Consider the following 27,332-nt stretch of genomic DNA (forward strand, 5'->3'; position numbering starts at 1 on the left):
CCTGGAATCCCAATTATGACTTGGGTAACAAGTACCCCAGCATCTCACATAATTGGACGTGTCAAAGAGGCTAGCATAATTCAATTGAAATAGTATATTCAGAATAGATCAAAAATAGGCAAAAGTGGAGTTTCTGCTCTACATGTATCTATTGCAAGCATTGACAATGATGGAAAAGACAAACCCTCTGAACCAAGGCAACAGTTGGTACAATCCTTGGTAAAATGGAATGATGGATATGATGGGTTCACTGAAGAACAGAAGAAACATGCATGGCTTACTGATGGGACCACAAAATATTTGTGCCATAAAAGACATTGGAAAGCAGTAGCCTATAACCCATGTACTAAGAGAACTTTGGAAAGCACTGGGATAGTTGGAAAGAGTCAATATACTGAACTTATGGCAGTACATCAAGCTATTAAAACAGAGAAAGGAGGACAGTGTCATATATTCGCTGACTCATGGGTAGTAGCTAATGGGTTAGCCACATGGATGCCTATGTGGAAAAATCAAAATTGGGAAACTCACGGTAAACATGTTTGGGGCAAAGAACTATGGGAAGATATATGGGACATGTCTTTGGTTACTAATTTGTCAATTTTTCACACAGATGCTCATGTGCCCCTCACTACGCCAGAACATGAATACAATGCACATGTTGATCGACTAGCAAAGATTGCTACTGAACATATTGTCCCTACTTCAACACCAACTGATGATCTGGTACTAGCAAAATGGGTCCACCAAACGGCCAGCCATTTAGGGATCCAGGCCACACACTGGTGGGCACAAGAGCAAGGTATTAGTATCCCTTATTCACTGTTAAAGCAAGTAGCAGAGGAATGCCATATATGTCAATTGGAAAAGGAACAAACTGTTCTTCAGGTAGTAACTGGAGAAATAGCAAGGGGAAAAGTTCCAGTCCAGATCTGGCAGATAGATTATATTGGACCACTACCCCAAGATAAAGGATGCAAATATATATATGTATATATATATATATATATATATACACATACATACATACATACACACACACACATATATGTGTATATATATATATGTATGTATATATATATTTGTGTTGACACCTATTCAGGTTTACTAGTGACTTGTCCTCATAAGAATGCAACCCAGAAAAACACCTGTAAAACTCTATATTATAGAACTCCAATGCAGATTCAAAGTGACAATGGGTCATGTTTCAAAGGTAATGAGATAAAGAGATGTTGTGTATTGAACAATATAAAGTGGACATATCATATTCCATATTACCCACAAGCATCTGGGTTGATAGAAAGAATGAATGGGGCTTAGAAAGAACAGTTAAGAATAAGTTCTAATAATTCATATCAACAATGGAAGGATAATTTGTTCGCTGTTTTACGTATTTTGAATAATAGACCATTAGGAGGAAGTACACTTCTAGCCAGAATGATGACCCTGAATCTGCAAATTAGAAAACAGCAAACACATAAGATCCAAAATATTGAGTATTGGACTGTGAGGGAAGATGTCCCATCACTGTATCCAGGAATACCTGGTTTGGCAGGATATGATTTACACTGTTTAGAGAACTTTTGATTGGATAGACAAGAGATAAGAAAAATCTCTACTGGGATATGTATGAGAATCCCTAAGAATCATTTTTGATGAATATTACCTAAACCAGGATTAGCAGCTCAATGAATACCTGTATTGGCTAGAGTGATAGATTCTAGTTGTCAAGGAGAAATTATTGTGACACTCCAGAACTTATACAGTTGTGTAAAAATGATAGAATGGTTCAATTGATTATTATTCCTTGTGAAACAATGACTCTTGTGAAAATTGACCCTCCTTCCAAAATAACTATCAGAGGAAAGGAAGGAATTGGTTCTACTGATAGAATAAAATTGGGAGCTAAAGCACGGGTAAAACAGAAGATGGATGATGTTTCAAAGGCTGCGGAAATTATAGCACATGGGAAAGATAATACTGTAATAGTAGTTTATGCAGGAGAAAATAGTTATGAAATTCTACCCTTGACTCATGTATTCTAATGTTAATGAGGCTATGACAGTCTCTTTGTTTCCTTTTGGCTTTTATCTATTAAATTTGTTGGTGAGATTTGCTTCCTGCAGGCTTAGTACCATCCACCAGCAGATGCCTGATGACTTAAGCCAGGTGTCACCCTCTGATGTGTTTGGATGTCACTTGTGGACCTGTCCATGATAGTGATGTGTCATCCCTGGACCTGACATCAACTGAGTTCCAGATGCCGGCTTGCTAAAGAACTGACCTCTCGAATAGGACTCTTTATCTTTTGGGGCAGGGACAGGTCTACAGCCAATTTCAGCAAGAAGAAGCTTTGGAGGACGAGACCTTCACCCTTTACCTCAAGATTTTGAGCCCCATTCATTCGAGGGGGGAATGATGACATTGTTTTATATGCTCATCTTGTGCTATCCCTGTTACATTGTTATGTAAAGTTCTGTTGACACCAGTTATCTCAGAATTCCCATTGCCCTATGAAATTCATAAGAAAGATCATGGGGCCAAATTTAATCACAATTTAGATTTGAAGATGTTTCCCTCCCATTAATAGGTCATGTGACCTGCTTACATCACAGGAAGCCTAGGACACATGTGGTGGGAAGAGCTTACTGCCAGGAAAAGGAAGTTATGTCACAGGAAATGCAGAGAGAGAGAGGGAGAGAGAGAGAGAGAGAGAGAGAGAGAGAGAGAGAGAGAGAGAGCGAGAGCAGTTATGGCTGCTAATGGCTGGTAATGGCTGATGTCATGATGGTTTGAACTGAATAGGCTGACCTAGCTGTACTGTGAGTTTGTTTCTGGGGAAGACCCCAGCAGGGGTGTCAGAGAGGTTTTGGGATGGAGAGGCTCCATGTTGTGATACTATGTATTGAATGCTTTAGTGCTGTGATAGATTGGATAAATGGCTTGTGGGATCTGGTTCTCTGGTTTAAATGATTTACTTCTTCTACCTTCTATGTGGAGAGTCTCATATACTTTGCGATACAGAACCACATAGGCATTTTGACAATTATCATCTACATTGTTATTATTGCCTTACTGATGTAGCTGCCGGTGCGCAGGGTTATGGCTTTGGCTTCCAGTATATCCGCACCACAAGACTTCAAGGTAGGCAAAATAGTAAAATAGGGACATAGTAAAATAATAAATGAGATAGTAAAATAGTTGAATAGTAAAATAATAATATAGTAAAAATGGTATGAGTGATGCCTTTTGACTTGCTCATAAATTTGATTTAATTGAGGCAGAGTTGTGCAAAACTGTCAGCCTCACACTGTCTTCCAGAGAACCAGTGGAACCCAGAGGCAAGACAAAAGTCAAGATGACTGGTTATGGCTCTGGATGCAGTGGATGACCTTGGTGTCTTTGCTATCTGACCAAATGCTAAGTGCTCTACAGGTGCCTCGCTTCTACTATCTTCATGGTCTGTTGAAACAAAATCCCAGTATTTTCACATGAAGGATAACATTTCCTTCTTATCCTTTTAAAAAATTGTATTTGTTGTTGCTCCTTTATTCTCTTTTTTTTAAAATTCTTATTTAGTATTTTATTTTTCCCCAGTTACATGCAAAAACAATTTTTGACATTTGTTCTTAAAAGTTTGAGTTCCAAATTCTGTCCCTTTCTCCTTCCCCACTCCCCATTGAGAAGGCAAGCAACTAGATATAGCTTATATACGTGTAGTCATGCAAAAATACAATGTCTTCTGCAATAATAATATTTTACCCACACAGATACTGTGTTTTATTTAGTACTTACTAGTTCCTGGTCGGGCATCAGAAACATCCACTAATGGCCCAGTGGCCTGAGACACAGACTGGTAATGGACTGTGTGAGTCACTGTCAGTGATTTCTGCTTGGATGCCTCACCAAAGTCAGCATCAGTCAATAGGACTGTTGATCTGTCATCTATAAAACAACGTTTAAAATGTTTATGCTTTACATATGCATGCTTTTACTCCTCTTTGGTCCAATGTTAACATTTGTGCAAATATGAGAAATTAAATGAGCCCTCTTTTTTAAAGTAAGTTCTTATTATGCCGTAATGAAAAAGCCCACCAACAACATACATAGCCATCAATAAATTTCTGTCGATTTTTCTAAAATTCTTATGAAAATAAACAGATGTTACCACTTTATAGCTGGCTGTAAGCAATAGGAGTAAATGAAATTTTAAGCTCTTCTTTTCCCTTTGGGATTTCTTCCTTTCTGATTAAGTAAGCATTGAGTTTTTTTGTCTCCTGTTCTAGACGGCCATTTAATGCAGCCATGAATTTATAGATTTGTCAAAATCATCACTGATTATCCAGATACCATCAGTTAACATGATATTGGGATGCATTAAGAGAAGCATAGCTCCAAGAAATAAGCAGGCGCCAATTTCTTTGTACTCTGCCTTCATATCAAGTGGTAAGGTAAAGTGTGTCTAGTGGAATGTAACCAAGATAACCTATGTCATTTCAAATTTGGTCGAAGGAACGGGATAATGTTTATTCTCAATAAGAGAAAACTCAAGGTAGGTATGATTGGTATTTTAGGGAATTTGAAGAGCTGTCATGGGGAAGAGGGATCAAATTTAATCCACTTGACCTTAGAGGGCAGAACCAAGAACAACAGATGGACAGTGAAAAAAAAGGCAAATTTTGGGTGATACCCAGAAAATGAATATATAGAATCTACATGTGAAAACTTCTGTGAATTGGATTATTAGTTAGTCGTGGTAGAAATATTTAGCAAATGTTACGTGCCATACTGGAAGTCTAAGTAGCTACATTTTTATTTTTGACCCAGGGCAATAAAAAAAGATTCAGAGGAAACTTCATTTCAAAGATTAGAATCAAAATACAACAAAAATTGAAGTTTTCCTGTTATGAACAAGCTTGTAAAAAGTACCTAATGAGATATAAGGTATGTTGGGAAATGTATTAACCCTTTCAGGCCACCCGAGAATCATTTAACAAATGATTGAGTTATGGGCTAGACTTGATCAGTATTTCTCCAACATTTCTGTCAACATGACAATTAATCAAAGCTTGTTAGGGTAGTTGTGGTGATAAATAATTTTATTCCTGGTCTAATCCCAGATCTTCTGAAGGAGAAAACCAGGAGAGTCAAAGGTTCCTGAAATATCACATGGTGAAGTCAAGGATAAGATTATAAAATCATTTTGCCATTTCCCCATTCCATTGGGATTTTCAAATGGCATCAAGAGAAAAGGAACAGAAATACCATAAATTCATTTATAGCTATGCTAAGGTTATTCCAAAGGAGCTCCAATGATAAATCCTCCAATTCATCATGAAGTTAAGCTCAAGAAAGAGTCTCAGGAACTTGCTGGTTCAGGCGATTTTGGACTCTAGGATGATAGGAAGTTTATAGTCCATTTCCAAGTCAGCTGTGGCTCTCTAGCAATCACCTGAATGTACAATTATGCTAAGAGTGAACTATGAGGGTTCTGGTTCAGAGATGAGTTAAAATCATTTGTATTCTGTCTTTTTGGGTAAGCGTTCTACTTGTCAATTTTCCTCTTTCATGCCACAACACCACTGATTATTTTCTGAAGTGGTATTTAAATTGAAATATTCTCCCCTATTCTGAAGTAGGCACTGTATGAGTAGAATATTTATATCTTCTAAAGTTGAATAACCAGTATATTGATACTTTACCAATGGTCTCCATTGTGTCTCTCTCTTCAATTAGAAGCTGTGCACGGGGGATATCAATGTGCATTCTCAGGGTCTGTTGTTTGTTCAAAGTATCCGAGGTTCTGGTATTCTTACTAGAAACGAAATTGGAGACAGACATTAACAAACAACAAAATAGCTTAATAATGAATGGGTTAAATATGCTTTTGATTCTGAATAATGGAAGCTAATGAAATGAGTCTTTCAAAAATAGTTTCTCTATTATCTAGCACAGTTACTGGCATATAGAAGGGGTTTAATAAATACTTGTTGGTTGATGGGCTTGCAGTACATAAATCATGTTAATTTCAAGCTGTAACCAAGGGGTTAGAAAAATACAAATTGTGCCATGGTAATCTATTTAAAAATCTTGAAATGATTCCAGTTTATTTTGTAAAATCTAAACAAAACTGCTATTTTGATAAATGCTAAGGAAAGATAACGTATAGCAACTAGTCATTCGGTAGGTGGTTACATGGACAAATTTATAACAAGTTAATTTATATTTAGATTAAGATAATAAACCCTAATTTCTTATCTGGCACTGTTTTAGTTCTCTTAAAATATAGTGCATAATTATCGTATCATATTGGCAATGATCCTCAACATTTGTATGTTAGAAAATTAATCTCAGAACCTAACTAGATAATTATTTAGTAAAAACAAATAAAAATATGCAATAAGGAGTGTGTATGTGTGTGTGTGTGTAATCATTCAGTAAAAACTGCAATAGATACAACCTCATTATACAAATTAAAGTAAATTAGTTACCCGTAAAATATGTCAATAAAGACTAGCAATCCTAATTAGAAAAGTGACTGTTCAATCTTTGACAGAATTATAAGTATTAGATAGCTGCTTTTTTTTTTACAACATTAACAGAGATATCTTAAAAGAAGCAACAAAGAGTCAAGCTAAAGAAATTTGAAATGTGTTAAACTGTTGTAGTTATGATCCCAGCTCATGAGTGAGGAATTGAGAGGTATTGAGAAAGGTTGTCCAAATATTGATACACTAACATGAAGAAGATTCCTTACCACTTCAGGAGATAACATTAATGAGAATGTATTGGGTCAAGTTTGAGGTGCTTTTTTGATGATATCACGTAACTCTTTGGACATTGTAATCATATCCGATATATATAAATATATATGTATACGAATATGTGTATGCCTATATCTTTTTGCCTATATTATTTCTTCCTATATTTTGTTGCTGAAGAATACATTTTTTTATTATTTTTCTTTTTCAACAAGAGTAGTGTCAACACATACTAATTATAAACTTCTAATAGCAAAATTCTGAAAATATTTTCTGACATATTTCAAATTAATAGTTTGAATATTTTCTACTACCATCTACTACCCAAATAGAATAAGATTTTTTTAAAAAGTATGTAACTTCTGAGGAAGTATAGCTTTCTAATTTTTGAACTTAGACTAGATCTATTCCAAAGACCGTAGATAGATCATTTAACTCAACAAAGATTTATCATTAGGCAATTTAACTGAATAATTATGAACCTTTTGACTACATGTTACACAAACCAGATGTAAGAACTCCATTTTTTTTAAAATAAAAAAGATGCAAAGTAATTCTGTATGTGTATAAAATTCAGAGCACTTCAGTTTCTTGGGTCTCAGTCATATTTTGCTTAGAACCATTATTTTCCTACTACATATATATGAGAAACTGCAAACAGATCCCTTTAGAAATTTCTCCATGGGATTGGGTTTTATTGTTGCACAAGAAATAAAACAGATCTAGTTCTATTCTCACTGTGAATAGTTTAAAAGCAGTCACCTCTCCTGATTTATTAAATAGTCATTAAGAAGGCATATAGGCCACACTTAAACAATAATAAAGGTTATATTATCAGATTGATTTAGGAATAAAGCTGAACAACCTCCCTGTAATAGTGGAACTCATACAGAACAGTTTGACTACCCTTTACCAATAAGGATAAACAAAGCTCATGGAAAACTCAATTGATTTCCCAAAAGTTGAGAGACCAAGTAAGTGGTCATCCAACATAATTGACAATATCAAAAATCTGAGCATAAAGCAATAAAAACTTAAAGAAAAACCTCATGGTCAGTTTGAATGTTGTTATCCAAATATCATATCAGTAGACATTTGTCTACTACTGAAAGATATTATTCATAAATATTTCTTTGGGGCATAATATTTTCATTTTCTGTTCAATAGACCATAACTTATCTGGTATCATTATATTGAACTCTGGTGTTATATTTCATAGATAAGCTAAGAAAAATTCTAAAAAAATAAAAAGTAAGAACATATAGGAACAGTTGCTAATTAAAAAATTAAAACTGAATCCTCAGAAACTGTGTAGTCATATTTTTATAGATAGCACATGGCTCATCGGCTATCAAACCATCAAATATATTTTGTAACTTCAGAGGATGTGTGATTTCATCATTGCAAATACTGTCTTTGATGGAACAAATATACCCTATCCTTCTCATCCTGTATGACGGATATCCTGTGTGACATTGACGCCTTTTCATAAATCCTCTGGTGTGGGTGGCATACAATGTTTTGGAGATCTTCCTCTAGAATTTCTGACACAGCAGGGATACCACAGGGCACATATATTCTCTACTGGTTATCCCTCAATACCTCTACATGATTAATCCACCTTTATGAGGGTATTTTTACCATGTAAGCAAAGGTAACTTTTTTATATGATCATTTTTTCAAATGATCAAATAGCATGCTGCAGCAAATTATGACTGATTATTAATGAACTATAATCATCTTTTACCTGTTGACCAAATTTCTAATAATGTGTCTTTCTGAACTTAACTAGGCTAGTCTTTAGACAACAAGCACTGCTTGACTATTTCTGAAATGTTTCTGGTCTCCTGGATTTCCTGGCACAGCCCTCAAGAAACCAGAGTCACCTTCATGCCATGAATAATTATCTATTAAAGAGCATGTATATGTGCCTAAGGAAAATATTGGTTTGTTTAGGCATGTGAATGAATGCTCATTCATTTAGGATATGTTGTATTTCTAAATTGTAAAACTAACCAAATATATGTGTAGATAGTTAGGTACAGATTTAGATATACTTTTCAAGATCGTACCAAAGGTTATTTATCTGATCTTGCTTCTTTCTGAGTCATAATGATGCTGAAATATTCAGATGCTTTGTATTTCAAAAATGCCTTGTGAAGCAATTATTAATCTCATCCTTCAATTATACCACAGGATTTTGGAGCTGGAAGGAACTCTAGAAATCATTTTGTAAGAAATATGTCTAAAGAAGTGAAATAAAGTGCCCATTGTCACTTGAAAGTTAGTGGAAGTCTAGTGCCTAGTCCTGCTATGTCTCATTCTGGTATTGTCTTCATTTATCCAGGGAAATGCAATTCTTCAGAAGTAAAAGTTTGGATGATATTCAAATGAGCTCATTACAGATTAAAAGGAACTTTATGACTAGTATTGTTGTTTTCCCTTTGAAACCCTTAACAAATGGTTTGTTCAACTTTGTGATTAGATGAATTGCTTTCTCTTATAAATGAATCACACCAATCGAAAGATCTTCTAAAAAGATCATCAGCTTTATTTTCAGTATAAACTGAAATAAACACTTATTATCATCATGGATGGGAGCAATGTCTTTGATGGTAGTACAAATCTCCCCTCATCCATGCTTTCTTGTCTTATGTGACTTTGGTATGACATCCATGTTCCCACACAATCAATATTGTATTAAGTACCTGCTATGTGCAAGGCACTGGTCTAGGCACTGGGGATATAAGTGCTAAGAAATAAACAATACCTACTTTCAAGAAGCTTACATTCAAATAGGAAAGAAAAAAAAGACAAATGTACCTGTATATACACATATGAATTTATAGCATTAATATAAAGTGAATAAATACAAATATATAAGAAGTAGTTACATAGGAAGGAGTTTAGAGAAAGCTTTATGAAGAAGATGTTGCTTGAGTTGCCTCTTGAAAGAAGAGGACTCTCTGAGACAGAGGCAAGCATGGAGTACATTCCAGGAATGAGGGATGAATGGCCAAATCAAAGGTATGGAGACAGGAGCGAGATAAGCGAGGAACAGAAAAAAGGCAAGTTCGTCTGGATTGAAGATTGTAGAGAGCAAGGTAGTATACAACAAGACTGGAAAAATACATTGCAACCAGGTTGTGTAGGGTTTTAAAAGCTTAATAGAAGATTTTGTATTTTACATTATAGGCAAGAAGAAGTCATTGGAGTTGATTGACTCAGGTAGTCATATGGTCAGATCCATATTTAAGAAAAATTTACTTTGGCAGTGTGTAGTATAGACAAGTGGTGAGAGATCTGAGGCAGAGACACCAATTAGATTATCGTAATAGGCAAGAAATTATGAGGGCTGCCACCAAAGTGGCAGTCGTTTAAATGGAGGGATGAAGTTGGATGCTAGGGATGCTGTGAAGGTAGAAACAGCAAGATTTGGAAATTGATTAGATAGTCTGGATGAGAGAGAGTGATGAGTCCAGGATAATGCCCTGGTCACAAACCTGGAAGGATAGGGGTGACTTCATCAGTAGTGAGGAAGTTTGGAAGAGGAGAAGGTTTAGAGGGAAGTTTATGAGTTCAGGTGGAAGCAGGCTGAATTTGAGAGGCCTCCAGGACATGCAGTTTGAAGAGTCCAATAGGCAATTGGTGATTTGAGACTGAGACTCAGAGGAGAGTTGAAGGTTAGACTTCTAGATCTGTGACTCATCAGCATGCAGGTGATAGTTAAACTTATAGGAGCTGATGAGCTTATTAAGAGAGAAAGTGTAGAGGGAAAAGAGAAGAAAGTGTAGAATAGAGCTTGATGAGCACCAACAGTTAGGGGATATGATAAAGATGGTGAGCCAGCAAAAAAGACAGAGGAATAGCTCTCCAGGTAGATGGAGAACCAGGAGACAGCAGGGTCACAAAAACCGAGAGAGGAAAGAATGCATACTAGGAGAGGGTGTTCAGTGATGTCAAATGCAGCTGATAGCTTGAAAAAGATGGAGACAAAGAAAAGATCATTTGATTTAGCAATTAAGAGATCACTAGTTACTTTGGAGAGAGCAGTTTTGCTTGAGTGCTGAGATTGGAAGCCAGACCGCAAAGGGTTGAGGAATGAGAGGAAAAGAAAAGGGGCAGTGGATATAGATAGCTTTTTCAATGAGTTTATCTGAAAAGGGGTAGAGAGCTATCAGATAATAGTTTCAGGGAATGGAAATGATTCCATATTTTTTAAAGGATGGGGAGACACACATCTTAGAGGGCAAGCGAGAATGAGCTGTTACGAAGAAAGAACAGATTGAATCTACTGGAGAAAATGAGAGGGTAGTGGGATCAAGCACATCTGTAGAAGAGTCATCCTTGGCAAGGATTGTGGCTGCCTCTTTGTCAGAGAATGGGGAAAAGAAGGAAAATGGGGATGTCATGTCAAAAGGTTTTGAGATGAAGAGGATGGGAGAAGAAGGAATTCAGTCAAATTGGCCAGTCAACCAATAAACGTGCCTGCTACGTGACAGGCATTATGACAAGTGCCACAATACAAAGAAAGGAAAGAGATAGCATCTGTTCTCAAGGAGCCAATAGTCTAATGGAGGAGACAACATGTAAACAACTACATACAAATAAACTATATACAGGATAAATAGAAAATAATCAAGAGAGGGAAGGCAGAAGAATGAAGGGGAATTGAGAAACACTTCCTTTAGAAATCTATCTGGTGCTTGAGGGAATACAGAAGGCAGAGATGAGGAGGGAGAACATTCCAGGCATGAGGGACAACCAGTGAAAATAGTCAGAAGGAGTGTCCTGTGAGAGGAAAAGCAAGGAGGCCAGTGTTACTGGATAGCAGAGTACCTGGTGGAGGTGGAGAGGAGGCGTAAGGTATAAGAAAAAGACTGGAAAAGTAGAAAGTCAGGTTATGAAGGACTTTCAAAGCCAAGTAAATAATTTTATATTTGATCCTGGAGGAGATAGGGAGCCACTGGAGCTTAGTGAATGAAGGGGAGGGGAGCAGCATGGTGATATGGTTGGATGTGCCCTTTGGGAAGATCTCTTTGACAACTTAGTAGAGGATGGAATGAAATGGGGAGAATCTTGCGGCAGGGAAAACAAACAATTGGTCGTTAACATAGTTCAGAAATTAGAGGTTGGTTGAGGTGTCAGGAGGAAAGAGGGTATATTTGAGGTATATTTGAGAAATATTACAAGGGTAAACTTGAGAGTCCTTGGCAATAGATTGGACAATGGGAGGCAGGACAGAGTCAGAATGACATCTAGGTTGCAAGCCTAGATAACTGGAAGGATGGTGACACCCTCATTTATTGTTGTTGTTCAGTTACTTAGTCACGTCCAACTCTTCATGACACCATGACACACCCGGCCCTTCTATACTCCACTACCTCTTGAAGTCTTTCCAAGTCCATGTTCATTGCACCCATTTCATCCTCTGCCACCCCCTTTTCCTTCTGCCTTCAATTTTTCCCACCATCATTGTCTTTTCCAAAGATGCAGCCTCAATCCTTGCCAAGGATGACTCTTCTAGAGATGTACTCGATCCCACTACCCTCTCATCTTCTCCAGTAGATTGAATCTGTTCTTTCTTCATTACAATTCCTTTACTATTACCCTCTAAGATGTGTGTCTCCCCATCCTTTTCCTGTCTTTTCATTATGTGGCCAAATTATTTAAGCTTCAGCTTCAGTATTTGACCATTCAGTGAATAACCTGAATTAATTTGTTTAAAGTATTGAGTGATTTTATCTCCTTGTTGTCCAAGGTACTTTCAAGGTACTCTTCTCTAGCATCACAATTCAAAAGTATCTATTCTATGATGCTCAGCTTTCCTTATAGTCCAACTTTCTCAGCCATACATTGCTTCTGGAAAAATATGGTTTTGACTATATGGATTTTTGCTGGAAAGGTGGTATCTCTGCTTGTCCATATTCAACATAGTTTTCCTTCTAAGGAGCAAGATTTTTTTTTTATTTCATGGCTGCAGCTGCCATCTGCAGCAATCTTTGAGCCCCAAAATATAAAATCTAACACTTGGTTCCATTTCCTCTCCTTCATATTTGTCAGGAAGTGATGGGACCAATCTTAGTTTTTTTTTTTTTGATGTTAAGCTTCAAGTCAGCTTTTACACTCTCCTCTTTCACCCTCATCAAGAGGCTTCTTAGTTTTTCAATTTCTGCTGTCAGAGTGGTATCATCTGGATATCTGAGACTGTTGATATTTCTACCAGTGACCTTTATTTTGTCTTTTGATTCATCCAGCCTGGCACTTTGAATGATGTACTCTGCGTATAAGTTAAATAAATAAGGTGACAGTATATAGCTTTGCTGCAGTCCTTTCCCAATCTTAAACCAAGAAGTTGTTCCACGTTCAAATCTAATAGTTGCTTCTTGGTCTGCATACAGGTTCCTGAGGAGACAAGTAAGATGAGATGGTATTCCCATTTCTTTGAGGACTTGCACATTTTATTGTGATCCGCACAGCCAAAGGCCTCTGATTCTTTAGAAACTAGTCTGCTCTTCTGGTAACTTTTAGTTCACATATTGCTGAAGCCTAATTTGTAGAATATTTTTAAATATTTATTTATTTAATTTATTTGATATATTTAGTTTTCAGCATTGATTTTCACAGGAGTTTGTATTATAAATCTATTCCCCATTTTTACCATTACGCCCACTCCAAGATGGTGTATATTCCGGTTGCCCCGTTCCCCAGTGAGACCTTCCTTCTGTCATCCCACTCCCCTCCTATCCCCTTTTTCCTTCCTTTCTTGTAGGGCAAGATAAATTTCTACACCCCATTGCCTGTGTATCTTATTTCCTAGTTGCATGCAAAAACTTTTTTTTTGTTTTTGAAAATGTTTTTAAAATTTTGAGTTCCAAATTCTCTCCCCTCTTCCCTCCCCATCGACCCTCCCTAAGAAGGCAAGCAATTTAACATAGGCCACATGTGTATCATTATGTAAAACCCTTCCACAATACTCATGTTGTGAAAGACTAACTATATTTTGCTCCTTCCTAACCTATCCCTCTTTATTGAATTTTCTCCCTTGACCCTGTCCCTTTTCAACAGTGTTTGTTTTTGGTTACCTCCTCCACCTATCTGCCCTCCCTTCTATTGTCCCCCCCCCCTTTTTATCTCCTTCCTCCTTTTTTCCTGTGGGGTAAGATAACCAATTGAGTGTGTATGGTATTCCCTCCTCAGGTCAAATCTGATGAGAGCAAGATTCACTCATTCCCCCTCACCTGCCCCCTCTTCCCTTCCTACAGAACTGCTTTTTCTTGATACTTTTATGCAAGATAATTTTCCCCATTCTATCTCTCCCTTTCTCCCTCTCTCAATATATTCCTCTCTCATCCCTTAATTTGATTTTTTTTTAGATATCATCCCTTCATATTCAACTCACCCTGTGCCCTCTGTCTATATATATATATACACACACATACATACATACATACATACACACACATATGTATATCTTTATGTATATGCATACACACACACACACACACACACACATATATATATATATGTATATTCCCTTCAGCTACCCTAATACTGAGGTCTCATGAATCATAAACATCATCTTTCCATGTAGGAATGTAAACAAAACAGTTCAACTTTAGTGAATCCCTTGTGATTTCTCTTTCTTGTTTACCTTTTCATGCTTCTCTTGATTCTTGTGTTTGAAAGTCAAATTTTCTATTCAGCTCTGGCCTTTTCACTGAGAAAGCTTGAAAGTCCTCTATTTTATTGAAAATTCATATTTTGCCTTGGAGCATAATACTCAGTTTTGCTAAGTGATTCTTGGTTTTAATCCTATCTCCACTGACCTCCAGAATATCATATTCCAAGCCCTTTGATCCTTTAATGTAGAAGTTGCTAGATCTTGTGTTATTCTGATTGTTTTCCCACAATACTCAAATTGTTTCTTTTTGGCTGCTTGCAGTATTTTCTCCTTGATCTGGGAGCTCTGGAATTTGGCGACAATATTCCTAGGAATTTTCTTTTTGGGATCTTTTTGAGGAGGCAATCGGTGGATTCTTTCAATTTCTATTTTACCCTCTGGCTCTAGAATATCAGGGCAGTTCTCCTTGATAATTTCTTGAAAGATGAGATCTAGGCTCTTTTTTTGATCATGGCTTTCAGGTAGTCCAATAATTTTTAAATGATCTCTCCTGGATCTATTTTCCAGGTCAGTGGTTTTTCCACTGAGATATTTCACATTGTCTTCCAGTTTTTCATTCCTTTGATTCTGTTTTATAATATTTTGATTTCTCCTAAAGTCACTAGCTTCCACTTGCTCCAATCTCATTTTTAAGGTAGTATTTTCTTCAGTGGTCTTTTGGACCTCTTTTTCCATTTGGGTAATTCTGCCTTTCAAGGCATTCTTCTCCTCATTGGCTTTTTGGACCTCTTTTGCCATTTGAGTTAGTCTGTTTTTTAAGGTTTTGTTTTCTTCAGTATTTTTTTCAGTAGTTTTTTGGGTCTTCTTTAGCAAGTCATTGACTTGTTTTTCATGGTTTTCTCACATCATTCTCATTTCTCGTCTCAATTTTTCCTCTACTTCTCTAACTTGCTTTTCCAAATCCTTTTCGAGCTCTTCCATGGCCTGAGACAAGTTCATGTTTTTCTTGGAGGCTTTTGATGTAGGCTCTTTGACTTTGTTGACTTCTTCTGGCTGTATGTTTTGGTCTTATTTGTCACCAAAGAAAGATTCCAAAGTCTGAGACTGAATCTGAGTCCGTTTTCGCTGCCTGGCCATGTTCCCAGCCAACTTACTTGACCCTTGAGTTTTTTTGTCAGGGTGTGACTGCTTGTAGAGTAAAGAGTGCTTTGTTAGAAGCTTGAGGGGATGCGCTGTTGTTTTCAGAGTTATTTCTATACAGCCAGCTCTGCCACAACAGCACTCCCCCTCCCCCTAGAACCACCAACCTGGATCCGAATCAGATCTTAAGCAGGCTCTGCACTCCTGCTCTGATCCACCACTTAATTCCTCCCATCAGGTGGGCCTGGGGCAGGAAGCAACTGCAGCTGTAGTTCTGTAACTGCCCACCTCCGCTGTCCCCCGGGGTGGTGGCCGAACTGGGAACTCTTTTCACTCTGTCCCAGCAGCTTTGCCCATTAACCTTCTCTGTTGTCTTTGGTGTTTGTGGGTTGAGAAGTCTGGTAACTGCCACACCTCACTGATTCAGTGCACTAGGGCCTGTTCTGCCTGGCTCCTGGTCTGGTTGGTCCTGCTGCCACCCATTCTGGGCTCTGCTTTGCTGTGCTCCCAGCTTTGTGAACGATAGACCTCACCCAGCAACCATCCAGGCTGTCCTGGGCTGGAGCCCTGCTTCCCTCTGCTATTCTGTGGGTTCTGCAGTTCTCGAATTTGTTCAGAGCCATTTTTATAGGTTTTTGGAGGACCTGGGTGGGAGCTCACGCAAGTCCCTGCTTTCCAGCAGCCATCTTGGCTCCACTCCTAACTTGTAGAATCTTAAGAATAACTTTGCTGGCATGTGAAATGAGTGCAATTGCTTGGCAATTTGAACATTCCTTGGCATTGCTGTTCTTTAGGATTACCTTTTCCAATCCAGTAGTCATTATTGAGTTTTCCAAATTTGCTGATATATTGCATGCAGCAGTTAATGGCATCATCTTTTAGGATTTTAAATAGTTCAGCTGGAATTCCATCATCTCCACTAATTTTATTGTTAGCAATGCTTCCTAAGGTGTACTTGACTTCATTCTCTAGGATATCTGGCTCTAGATCAATAACTACCCCCTCATTAGTGATGGGAAAATTGGAAGGAGGGAGAAAAAGATAATGGGGAAAAGGTAATGAGCTCAGTTTTGAATATGTTGAGTTTCAGACATCTATAGCCCATCTAGTATGAGATATGCAATAAACAGCTGGAAATACATAAGTGGAAGTCAGCAGAGAGGTCAGACTGGACAAGAATCATTAGTGTAGAGATGAAAATTAAATCTATAGAAGTTGATGAAATTATCAAGTGAAATAATATAAAGGAAGAATAGAAAAGGTCTAGGATATAGTAGAAAATGAGACTGAGTACGAGTCAGGTAGAAGAAAAGCAGGAGAGTAAAGCATCATGAAAACCTAGAGAGAAGAGTGTCAAAGAGAAATGAGTAATCAGCAGTGCCCAAAGCTACAGAGAAGTCAAGCAGAATGAAGATTGAGAAAAGGCAATTAGATTTGGCCGTTAAGAGATCACTGGTAACTACAGCAGATACAGTTGTATGATGAAGTCATAAGACAGACTGTAGCGATTTAGGAAGAGAGTGAGAGGAAAAGAAATGGAGGCACCTATTATAGATGGCTTTATCAGAGAATTTAGCCACAAAATGGAGGAAAGATAAGGGAGGATAGTTAGCAGGATTGGACAGATTAAGTGAGGGTTTTTTGTTTTGTTTTGTTTTGCAGATAGGGAGGCATGGGCATGTTGTAGGCAGAATAACTAGTTTTCTCAGAATGTAAGAGGCTGAAGAAAAGGAGAGAGGTGGTGGTGTGGGAGACTTGAGCAGAAAATAAGATTTGGAATAATTTCTGCAGAGAACGAGATAGGATGATGGAGGAATAAAAGGACTACTTTGAGACAGAGGGCAAAGTTGAGGTTGGATAACATTTAATTTATAATCTAATAAGTTAGCAAAGCTGTGTGATCTGCTCTAGATGCTTTCAATGGGTCTTAAGTAGGAGCAGAGGAGAAGGTAGATGGTAGGATGAGGCCTCTCAAAATACTGCAATCATTCCTTTATTATTTAGCATTCCTTTTTCTCCTTGTGAATAAAAGTAGCTGCTCCACATGGATTTGTGTTTGTATTCTAGGTACCATTTAAAAATTATTTATTTTATTCATAATTTATGAAATAAAACAAGAATTTTCATAACACAGCAGAACAAAAAAAGATGATTGTACATGAAACTGCAAATCTATTATACACAATTGTTATTCATTCTAAACATATAATAAAGTTATAATATAAAATTCTTTTCTTCTTCCCTCCCCTCTCACCTTAGAGATGGCTACCATTACACACACACACACACACACACACACACACACACACACACACTCATTCTGTACAAACTTCTATTTATCATTCTTTCTCTGGGTACAGATAGTGGATTCCTTCATAGGTCCTTTGTAGTTAATTTGGGTATTTATAATAGTCAAGATGACCTAGTCACTCAAAGTTGTTCTTAAAACAATATTGTTATAACTGTATACAACAATCTCTTGATTCAGCTCATTTCACTCTTCATTATTTCATGCAACTCTATCTATGTTTCTCTAAGATTCTAGAGCTCTTATAACAGCATAGTATTCCATCACAATCACATACCACAACTTGATCAGGCATTCCTCAATTGATGGGCATCCCCACAATTTCCAGTTCTTTGTCATCACAAAGAGAGCTGCTATAAATATTTTAGAACACATAGCTTCTTTTCCTTTTTCTTATCTTTGGAAATAGACCTAGTACTAGTATTTCTGGGTCAAAGGATATAGGCAATTTCATAACTCCTTAGGCATAATACCAAATTGCTCTCCAAAATGGTTAAATCAGTTCACAACTCTGCCAAAGGTGACTTAGTGTCTCAATTTTTCCACATTCCCTTGAACATTTGTCACTTTCTCCTTCAATCATTTTAGATGATCTGATAGGTGTAAAATGATATCTCAAGATTGTTTTAAAGTGCATATCTCTAATCCATAATGATTTGGAGCATTTTTTCATAGGACTAGAAATTGTTTTGATCTTTTCATCGCAAAACTGCCTGTTCATATCCTCTGAAAATTTATTGAGGAATGACTCATTTTCTTATAGGTTTTATAAAGTTTTTTTTATGTATTTGAGATATAAGACCTTTATCTGAGAAAATGTCTAAATTTTCTCCTGCAATTTTCTGCTTGCTTTCTGATCTTGGCTACATTTGTTTTATTTGTACAAAAATTTTTAAATTTAATGTAAAAGAACTTATCCATTTCATACATCACACTACTCTCTATATCTTTTTTATTCATAAATTGTTCACCTATCCATAACTCTGACAGGTAATATGTTCCATGTTCTTCAAATTTTCTTGTAATAACTCTCTTTATATCTAGGTCATGTATCCATTTTGACCTTACCTTGGTAAGTGTTGTAAGATATTGGTCTATGCTCCTCTTCTGCCAGGCTGCTTTTCAGCTTTCCTAACAATTTTTTACAAAATAATGAAATCTTATCCCCAAAATTTAAGTCTCTACACTTTCGAAACATAGGGTTACTATATTCATTTTCTGCTATAAATTGTATGTCTACTCTGTTCCATTAATCTACTTTTTCATTTCTTAGCCAGTACCAGGTAGTTTTGGTAATTACTTCCTTATAATATAGTTTAAGACCTGATATTACTAAATCTCCCTTTTCATTTTTTTCATTAATTCCCTTGATTTTCTTGACTTTTTGTTCTTCCAAATGAATTTTGTTATTATTATTTATAATTCAGGAAAATTTTTGGTAATTTAATTGAGATGGCATTAGTTGAGGTAAAATTATATTTTGTTATTACATTTGTCCTGTCTACCCATGAACAATCAATATTTCTTGAATTATTTAACCTGATTTTATTCCTATAAAAAGTTTATTAAATAATTTTGTTCACATAGTTCCTGAGTTTGTTTTGGCAGGTGTCCTCCCAGGTATTCTATGCTGTCTAGAGTTATTTTAAATGTGGTATATCTTACTATCTGTTCTTGCAGGGTTTTGTTTGCAATATATAGGAATGCTGATGATTTATGTGGATTTACTTTATATCTGCTACTTTGCTAAAATTATTAAATGTTTCAACTAATATTTTAATTGAGTCTTTGGGCTTTTCTAAGTATATCTTCTGCAAAAGAGATAATTTTATTATCTCATTGCCCATTCTGATTCTTTGTTTTTCTTTTTTCATTGCTATTGTTAGGATTTCCAATAGAATAATAAATAATATTGGTGATGATGGCCATCCTTGTTTCATGCCTGATCTTATTGGGAAGGCTTCTAGCTTATCCCTATTACAAATATTGCTTGATGATGGGTTTAGGTAAATACTTTTTATCAATTTAAAGAAAAATCCATTTGTACCTATACTTTCAAGGGTTTTTTTAAATAGAAATGAGTGTTGTGCTTTATCAAGAATTTTTCTGCATCTATTGATATAATCATATGATTTCTTTTTAAAAAAAACTTTAAGTATTGATACAATTACATCAATAGTTTTCTTTATGTAAAACCATCTCTGCATTCCTGGCATATATCCCACTTGGTAATAATATATAATCTTTGTAATATATTGTTGTAATCTTTTAGCTAACATTTTATTTAGGATCTTTGCATCCATATTCATTAATGAAACTGGTCTGTAACTTTCTTCCTCTGTTTTTACTATTCCTGGTTTAGGTATCAGTATCATATTTATTTCATAAAAGGAGTTAGGTAGAACCCTTTCTTTGCCTATTATTCCAAATAATTTATTTAATATTGGAATTAGTTTATCTTTAAATGTTTGATAGAATTCACTTGTAAATTTGTCAGCTCCAGGTGTTTTTTTTTTCCTAAGAAAACTCACTTATGGTTAGTTCAATTTCTTTTTCTAAAATAGATCAATTTAGATATTCTATTTCTTCTGCTACTCCAGGGAATGTATACCTTTGTACATATTCTTCCATTTCACTTAAATTGTTAAATTTATTGGCATATAATAGGTCAAAATAACTCCTTATCATTGCTTTAATTTCATCTTTGTTATTGTTATATTTACCTTTTCACTTTTAATACTAGTGATTTGCTTTTTCTTCTCTTTTTAAAAATCAAATTAACCAAATGGTTTATCTATTTTATTGGCTTTTCTGTAAAACCAATGCCTAGTTTTATTTATTAATTCAATGCTTTTTTGCACTCAATTTTATTAATCTCACCTTTAATTTTTAGTATTTCCAGGTTAGTGTTTAATTGGGATTTTTATTTTTTTTTCTAGTCTTTTAAATTGTGTATCCAACTCATTGGTCTGCTCTTTCTCTATTTTATTGATGTAAGAATTTAGAGATAAAATTTTTCCTCTGCTTTTGCTCTATTCCATATGTTTTGATATGTTATTGTCATTCTGATTAATAAAATCATTGATTAGTTGGTTCTTTAACCAGCTCATTCTTTAAGATTAGGTTGTTTAATCTCTAGTTTTTAATTTATATTTCTGTGGTCCCTTATTAAACATGATTTTTGTTGCATTGTGATCTGAAAAGTTTATTTTAATATTTCTGCTTTCCTGCTTTTAACTATAAATATTTCATGCACTAATATATTCAATCTTTGTAAAGGTACCATAAACCATTGGGGAAAAGGTATATTCCTTTCTATTCCCATTCAGTTCTCTCCAGATAGCTATCATATCTAGATTATCTAAGATTCTCTTCATCTCCTTGACTTCTTATCTATCTAGTTCTTAGAGGGGAAGATTAAAGTCCCCACTATTAATGTACTATAGTACTGTAATTCATTTAACTTTTCTTTAAAAATTTGGAAGATACAGTATTTTGGTGCACACAGGTTTGGTACTGATATTGTTTCATTGTCTATGGTACCTTTTATCAAAATAGAATTACCCTGTTTATTTCTTTTAATTAAATCTATTTTAGCCTTAACTTTGTCTGACATGATTATTGCTACACTGCCTTTTTTGGCATCAGCAGAAGCATAATAAATTCTACTCCAAATCATCCATTTTAACTCTGTGTGTATCTATGATTCTTTATTTGTGTTTCTTACAAACAGCATATTGTTGGGTTCTTATTTTTAGTCCATTGTATATGTGTATGCATACATCTATATTAATATTGTAATAAATCTGCACTTAATTGTAGCCTTCTTTAGGGTGGTGGGGGGAGGAAGGGTGAAAAAAGAACAAAGTAAAAAGTGCAAAGCAGACAGCAAAAGAAAACTTACAAGGAAGCAAAGAATGGCTCTCAACACAATGTATAGTATTTGTCATACAGGCTTTCTTGAAATGAAAATTTATTGTTACATATTTTGAATCCTCTCTTATGTCCTGATATGCATATGACATGCTTTCTTTTTTATTTTGTATTTTAGTCCCAATATTTAAATTTGTGATTTTTCAGTTTTATTCTGTATTTGGGTTCTGGTGTTTGAGTCTAAAATAAAATTAGAAAACATATTTTAAAAAATGGCCTTGAGATGCTTGTCATTTGGCCTGATTAAAAAAAATGAAAAAATTTTAAAATTGTAAAAAAAAATATGAATTGGCACAAGGCCATGGCAGAACTTAAAAAGGATTTTAAAAATCAAGTAAGAGAGATAGAGGAAAAATTGTGAAGAGAAATGAGAGTGATGCAAGAAAATAATGAAAAAAGAGTCACTATCTTGGTAAAGGAGGCACAAAAAATACTGAAGAAAACAACACCTTAAAAAGATAGTATAAGCCAAATGGTAAAGGGGGAACTAATATCTAGTGAAGAAAAGAATGCTTTGAAAAGCCAAATTGGCCAAATGGAAAAAGAGATACAAAAGCTCACTGAGGAAAATAATTCCTTAAAAATTAAAATTGGGGAAGCAAAAGCTAATTATTTTATGAGTCATCAAGACACAAAAAACAAAATCAAAAGAATAAAAAAATAGAAGAAAAATATAGAATATCTCATTGGAAAAACAACTGCCCTAGAAAATAGATCCAGGAGAGATAATTTAAGAATTATTGGACTACCTGAAAGCCACAATAAAAAAACAAAAACAAAAAACAATAGCCTAGGCATAATCTTTTAAGAAATTGTTGTGGCAAACAGCCCTGATTTCCTCCCAAAATGAAAACTCCCAGGAATATTGTAGCCAAATTCCAGAGCTCCCAGGTCAAGGAGACAATACTGCAAACAGCCAGAAGGAAATAATTCAAATATTGTAGAGCCACAGTCAGGATAACACAAGATTTAGCAGATGCTACATTGAAGGATCAGAGGGCTTGGAATATGATATTCCAAAGAGCAAAAGAGCTAGGATTACAACCAAGAATCACCTACCAAGGAATACTGAGTATAATTCTTGAGATGAAATGACCAGAGCTGAATAGAAAATTGACTTTCAAAGACAAGACTCAAGAGAAGCATAAAAAAGTAAGCAGGAAAGAGAAATCATAAGGGATTCATTAAAGTTAAATTTTTAATGTTCCTACATGGAAAATGATACTTGTAACTCCTAAAAACTTTTTCATTATTAGGGCAGTTAGAAGAAGTATACATAGAAATATGTGTTTGAGTTGGATATGAAGGGGCAATAGCTAACAAATTTAAAAATAATGGGTGAGAGAGGAATGTACTGGGAGAAAGGGGAAGAGAGAGGTAGAATGGGGTAAATTATCTAACATAAAAGAGGCCCCAAAGGGATTTTACAGTGGAGGAGAAGATAGGGAAAGTTGGGAAACTGTGTGAACCTTACTGTCCTCAGGATTGCCCTAAAGAGGGAGTATCTCAGTAGGGTATAGAAATCTATCTTACCACACAGGAAAATAGGAGGGGAAGGGAATGGGGAGGGGTGAGAGAAGAGAGGGCAGATTGGGGGAGGTAAAAGTCAGAAGCAAAACACTTTTGAGAATGGATAGGGTGAAAGGAGAGAGAGAATAGGATAAACAGGAGAAAAATAGGATGGAGGGAAATATACAATTGGTAATCATTACTGTGAAAAAAAATTTACAGCAAGTTTCTCTGATAAAGACCTCATTTCTCAAATATATAGAAAATAAGTCAAATTTATAGAAATGAGTCATTCCTAATTAAATATTCAAAAGCTATGAACAGGCAGTTTTCAAACAAAGCAATCAAAGCTATCTATAGTCACATAAAAATATTCTAAATCACTATTGTTTAGAGAAATGCAAATTAAAACAATTCTGAACTACCATCACTCACCTATCAGATTGGCTATTATGATAGAAAAGGAAAATGACAAATGTTGGAGGGGATGTGGAAAAATTAAAACATCAATACACTGTTGGTGAAGTTGTATAGTGATTCAACCATTCTGGAGAGCAATTTGGAACTATGTCCAAAAGGCTATAAAACCATGAATACCCTTTGATCAAGAAATAGCACTACTACGTCTGTATCTCAAAGATATATAAAACAAAAAGGAAGAGGACACACGTGCACAAAAAATATTTATAGTAGCTATTTTAGTGGTGGCAAAGAACTGGAAATTGAGGGGATGTCCATTGATTAAGGAATGACTGAACAAGTTGTTGAATATGATTGTGAGGGAATGCTATTGTGCTATAAGAAATGCTGAGCAGGATGCTCTGAGAAAAACCTGGAAAGACTTACATGAACTGATACAAAGTGAAACGAGCAGAACTAGGAGAACACTGTATACAGTAATACCAATGTACTAGGATGATTTACTGTGAATAACTTAGCTATTTTCAGCAATACAATGGTCCGAGACAGTTCTGAAGGACTTGTGATAAAAGTTGCTGTCCATCTCCAGAGGAAAAAACTGGTCAAACCTGAATGTAATTCAAGGATACTTTCTCTTTACTTTTATTATTTTTCTTGTTATTTTTTGTGTGTGTTTTCTTTCACTGCATAATTTACACGGAAAGATGTTTTGCATTACTGTGCAAGTAAAAATATGCCAAATTGCTTGCCTTCTCAATAAAGATGGGGGGAAAGAATTTGAAACTCAAAATTAAAAAAAAAGAATGTAAAAATTGTTTTTACATGTAATTGGGAAAAATATTAAATTATTTTATAAGAGCCCTCAAGAAATGTACCGAAGGATGGTTGACTTAATTGCTTCTATGGAGATAACTAAGAGGAGAAGTACACAAGGGGGAGCTTGAGGAGATGGCATTAGAAAATCACTAGAAACTCTCAGGGATACCCTTAGAACTCTGAAGGACAATGTAGTCTTACTGCAGGACTAGAGATTTGCTTATGAGAGGGGGAGTCAGGATAAGGATTCTCAGAGTTTTTATTCAATACACTAAATTAAGAAGTTGATCTAATCCAAACAGGAAGAGGGTTTATGAATTAATATCTCCATATTTTGAACCCTGCCAAATGGGGCAATCAAACTAAGCACACTTCAGAGAAAAAGTATATTAAAAGTATTTCCCTTTAGCATTTATTTAGTTTTTTAAACTTACAGTGGATCCTCAACAGGAAAATTCAGGTAAATATACTTGTATGGGAAATTATATGATAAATGAAAAAATATCTAAACCACTTTAGATATATATATGTATATATATATATGTATATACACATATATTTAAATGTCATTATTTAAAATTCAAATTATCACAGTAACTTGGAAAACATCATTAAAATTAAGCCTGTGGACGATAATTTTTGTTCTTACCTCATAAGCATTTCAGCTAAACTCTTTGCATCTGGGGAACAAAGAAAATCCAAATAACAGTTAATGTCAGCAAAAGACAAACAACTCATTAACATTTTTTTCTATTTAGAATATGCATTTTGTGTTGACTAATTTCTACAATTTCTCCAATCCATACTAGGCAATTAAAAATGGAATTGTTCCTTGTTCAGACCACTGTCAATAACAAAGCAGTTCTATAACCACTTTAGGTCTCTCTACACTTGACTGTCATATACCTTTTATTAAAAGTTTTTAAGGTGTAGGAAAACTCAAAAATATAATAAAGTTTTAATCATAAACTAATCTTTTGGCCTATGTAGAAAATTCAATTTTATTTTGCACAGATTATAACTTAGAGCAGTTTATCAATAGGCAAAAACATTACTTTTTCTTTTTTAAAATAAATTTTTATTAATATTTTTACATCCCCATAATTTCCTCCTGTATCACTCCTCCATCCCTCACCTTCCCAGAGAGTTATTCCATAAAGCAAGTAATATCTTGTAATGAAACAGAAAGAATGAGGGAAAATCAGTTTAAATGAAAAATACATCAAAAAGTCTGAAAATATGCTCAATATTAATTTGTAGACCTCTCTCTATTGCTAAGGAATGAGGTAGGGATGCTTTTTCTTCTGAGTCATGCTTGTTCTTTATAATTTTGCAACATTCATTTATGATTTTTTGGGGGGTGGGGGGTTGTAGTCATTGTGAATATTGCTTTCTTCATTCTGCTCTGAATTAGTACATGTAGCTTTCCCCATGCTTCTCTGTATTCATCGCATTTACTATCTTTTACAATACAATCAAATTCCATTCCATTATTGTCCCATAGTTTGTTTAGTCATTCCCAACTGATGGATGTTTACTTTGATTCCAATTATTTGTGACCAATATTCGCAAATATGAACCTGCTAAGTATAGGAACAAAATGCAATTCAATTTTTTTGCATACATAAAAGAAAGACAGTTTTATAAACATTGTAAGGTACTTCAACACAGTGTATTTTATAGACCAAGGAGTAATTCAGTTCCATTATTCAGCTTTCTGATAGTTATATATTGTTATCAGACCATATGAGTATTAGTAAGCTAACATTAGATCATAATGTTCAGACATATATTCAGGAATATTATTTCTCCCCCCATAAAATAAAATCAAAGTAAACTACAATGATTATTAGTTCTTGTTTGAGTATCTAAGGTATCACAGTATTGGTTATACTTATAAGGGAAAAGAAACCTAGACTTCCCCTTAAACAGCACATTCATGCCGCATATATATATATATATTTAAATATATATATTTAAAATGTGATTTAACAAAAATAAAGAGTATGTTTTGGAAAATATACATCAGAGTATCTCACTTTCTTCCCTATAATCCCTTCTTTCCTTTAAAACTTGGCTTATCATATTTTATACACAAAGCCCCAGCTTCTAAGAACTCTCTCCCTCAAATTTATTTTGTATCTATTTTGTACCTACTTATTGATATATCTGTTGTCTTCCCCTTAGCCCCCAGGTCCCAGAAAAAGCAAAGAGGGCTGCTATGGAGGAGTATTCAGGTCATGGGAAAAGATTTTGTATGATACCAGAGGTGTAATGGTTAACACAAGTTTTAAAGACTGAATAGGTAGCCACTGGAACGAATTAGAGAAAGATGGAAGAGAATCCTGATTCCACTGGTTCCTCGGAGTGAGGTAAGGTCTTGGGGATCGTCACTACTTTTATACCAAGCTCTGGGGTCAGCATAGGGACTGAAGAAAGGCAGTCTCAGAATAAACCAAGAAGAGTAAGAATTCCTTTATGACTTCTACTCCTATTCTTCTTTAGAGTTGCTGTTATTGCTACTTGCTCATACCCAGCACACCTCCATTGTTCTCAGTGTGATATATATATATTTTTTATTTTTTTGCACACTGCTATAATCCATGTCTCACAGCCATATAGCAACACTGGTGGGATGTTGGTACTAAAATATAGGTTTTTTACTTCTATGAGAGGAAACTTGCCACCATAAACGAAGCATTGTAATTCTCTGAAGATAATCACTCATTTTCTTCCTCCTTCTATTCAACTGTGGCCCCACCTCATTCTTTATTTGTACCCTCTGACCCAGTCATACTTTACTCTATAGCTCTACAGAACA

General features: G+C 35.2%; 1 protein-coding gene across 1 annotated transcript in view; it reads right to left on the bottom strand.

Moving 5' to 3' along the window:
- The window catches only part of DSCAM (DS cell adhesion molecule), a 776,379-nt gene that overhangs the window by 41,743 nt on the left and 707,304 nt on the right, over positions 1 to 27,332 (bottom strand). The window contains exons 28-30 of the mRNA XM_036744150.1: positions 25,161 to 25,191; positions 5,703 to 5,815; positions 3,796 to 3,945 (exon numbers count right to left, since the gene is read on the bottom strand). Coding sequence (XP_036600045.1) covers positions 3,796 to 3,945; positions 5,703 to 5,815; positions 25,161 to 25,191 — 294 coding nt within the window. The remainder of the gene's footprint in view (positions 1 to 3,795; positions 3,946 to 5,702; positions 5,816 to 25,160; positions 25,192 to 27,332) is intronic.

The sequence above is a fragment of the Trichosurus vulpecula genome, chromosome 2 (genome assembly GCF_011100635.1).
Source record: "Trichosurus vulpecula isolate mTriVul1 chromosome 2, mTriVul1.pri, whole genome shotgun sequence".
NCBI classification, from domain to species: domain Eukaryota; kingdom Metazoa; phylum Chordata; class Mammalia; order Diprotodontia; family Phalangeridae; genus Trichosurus; species Trichosurus vulpecula.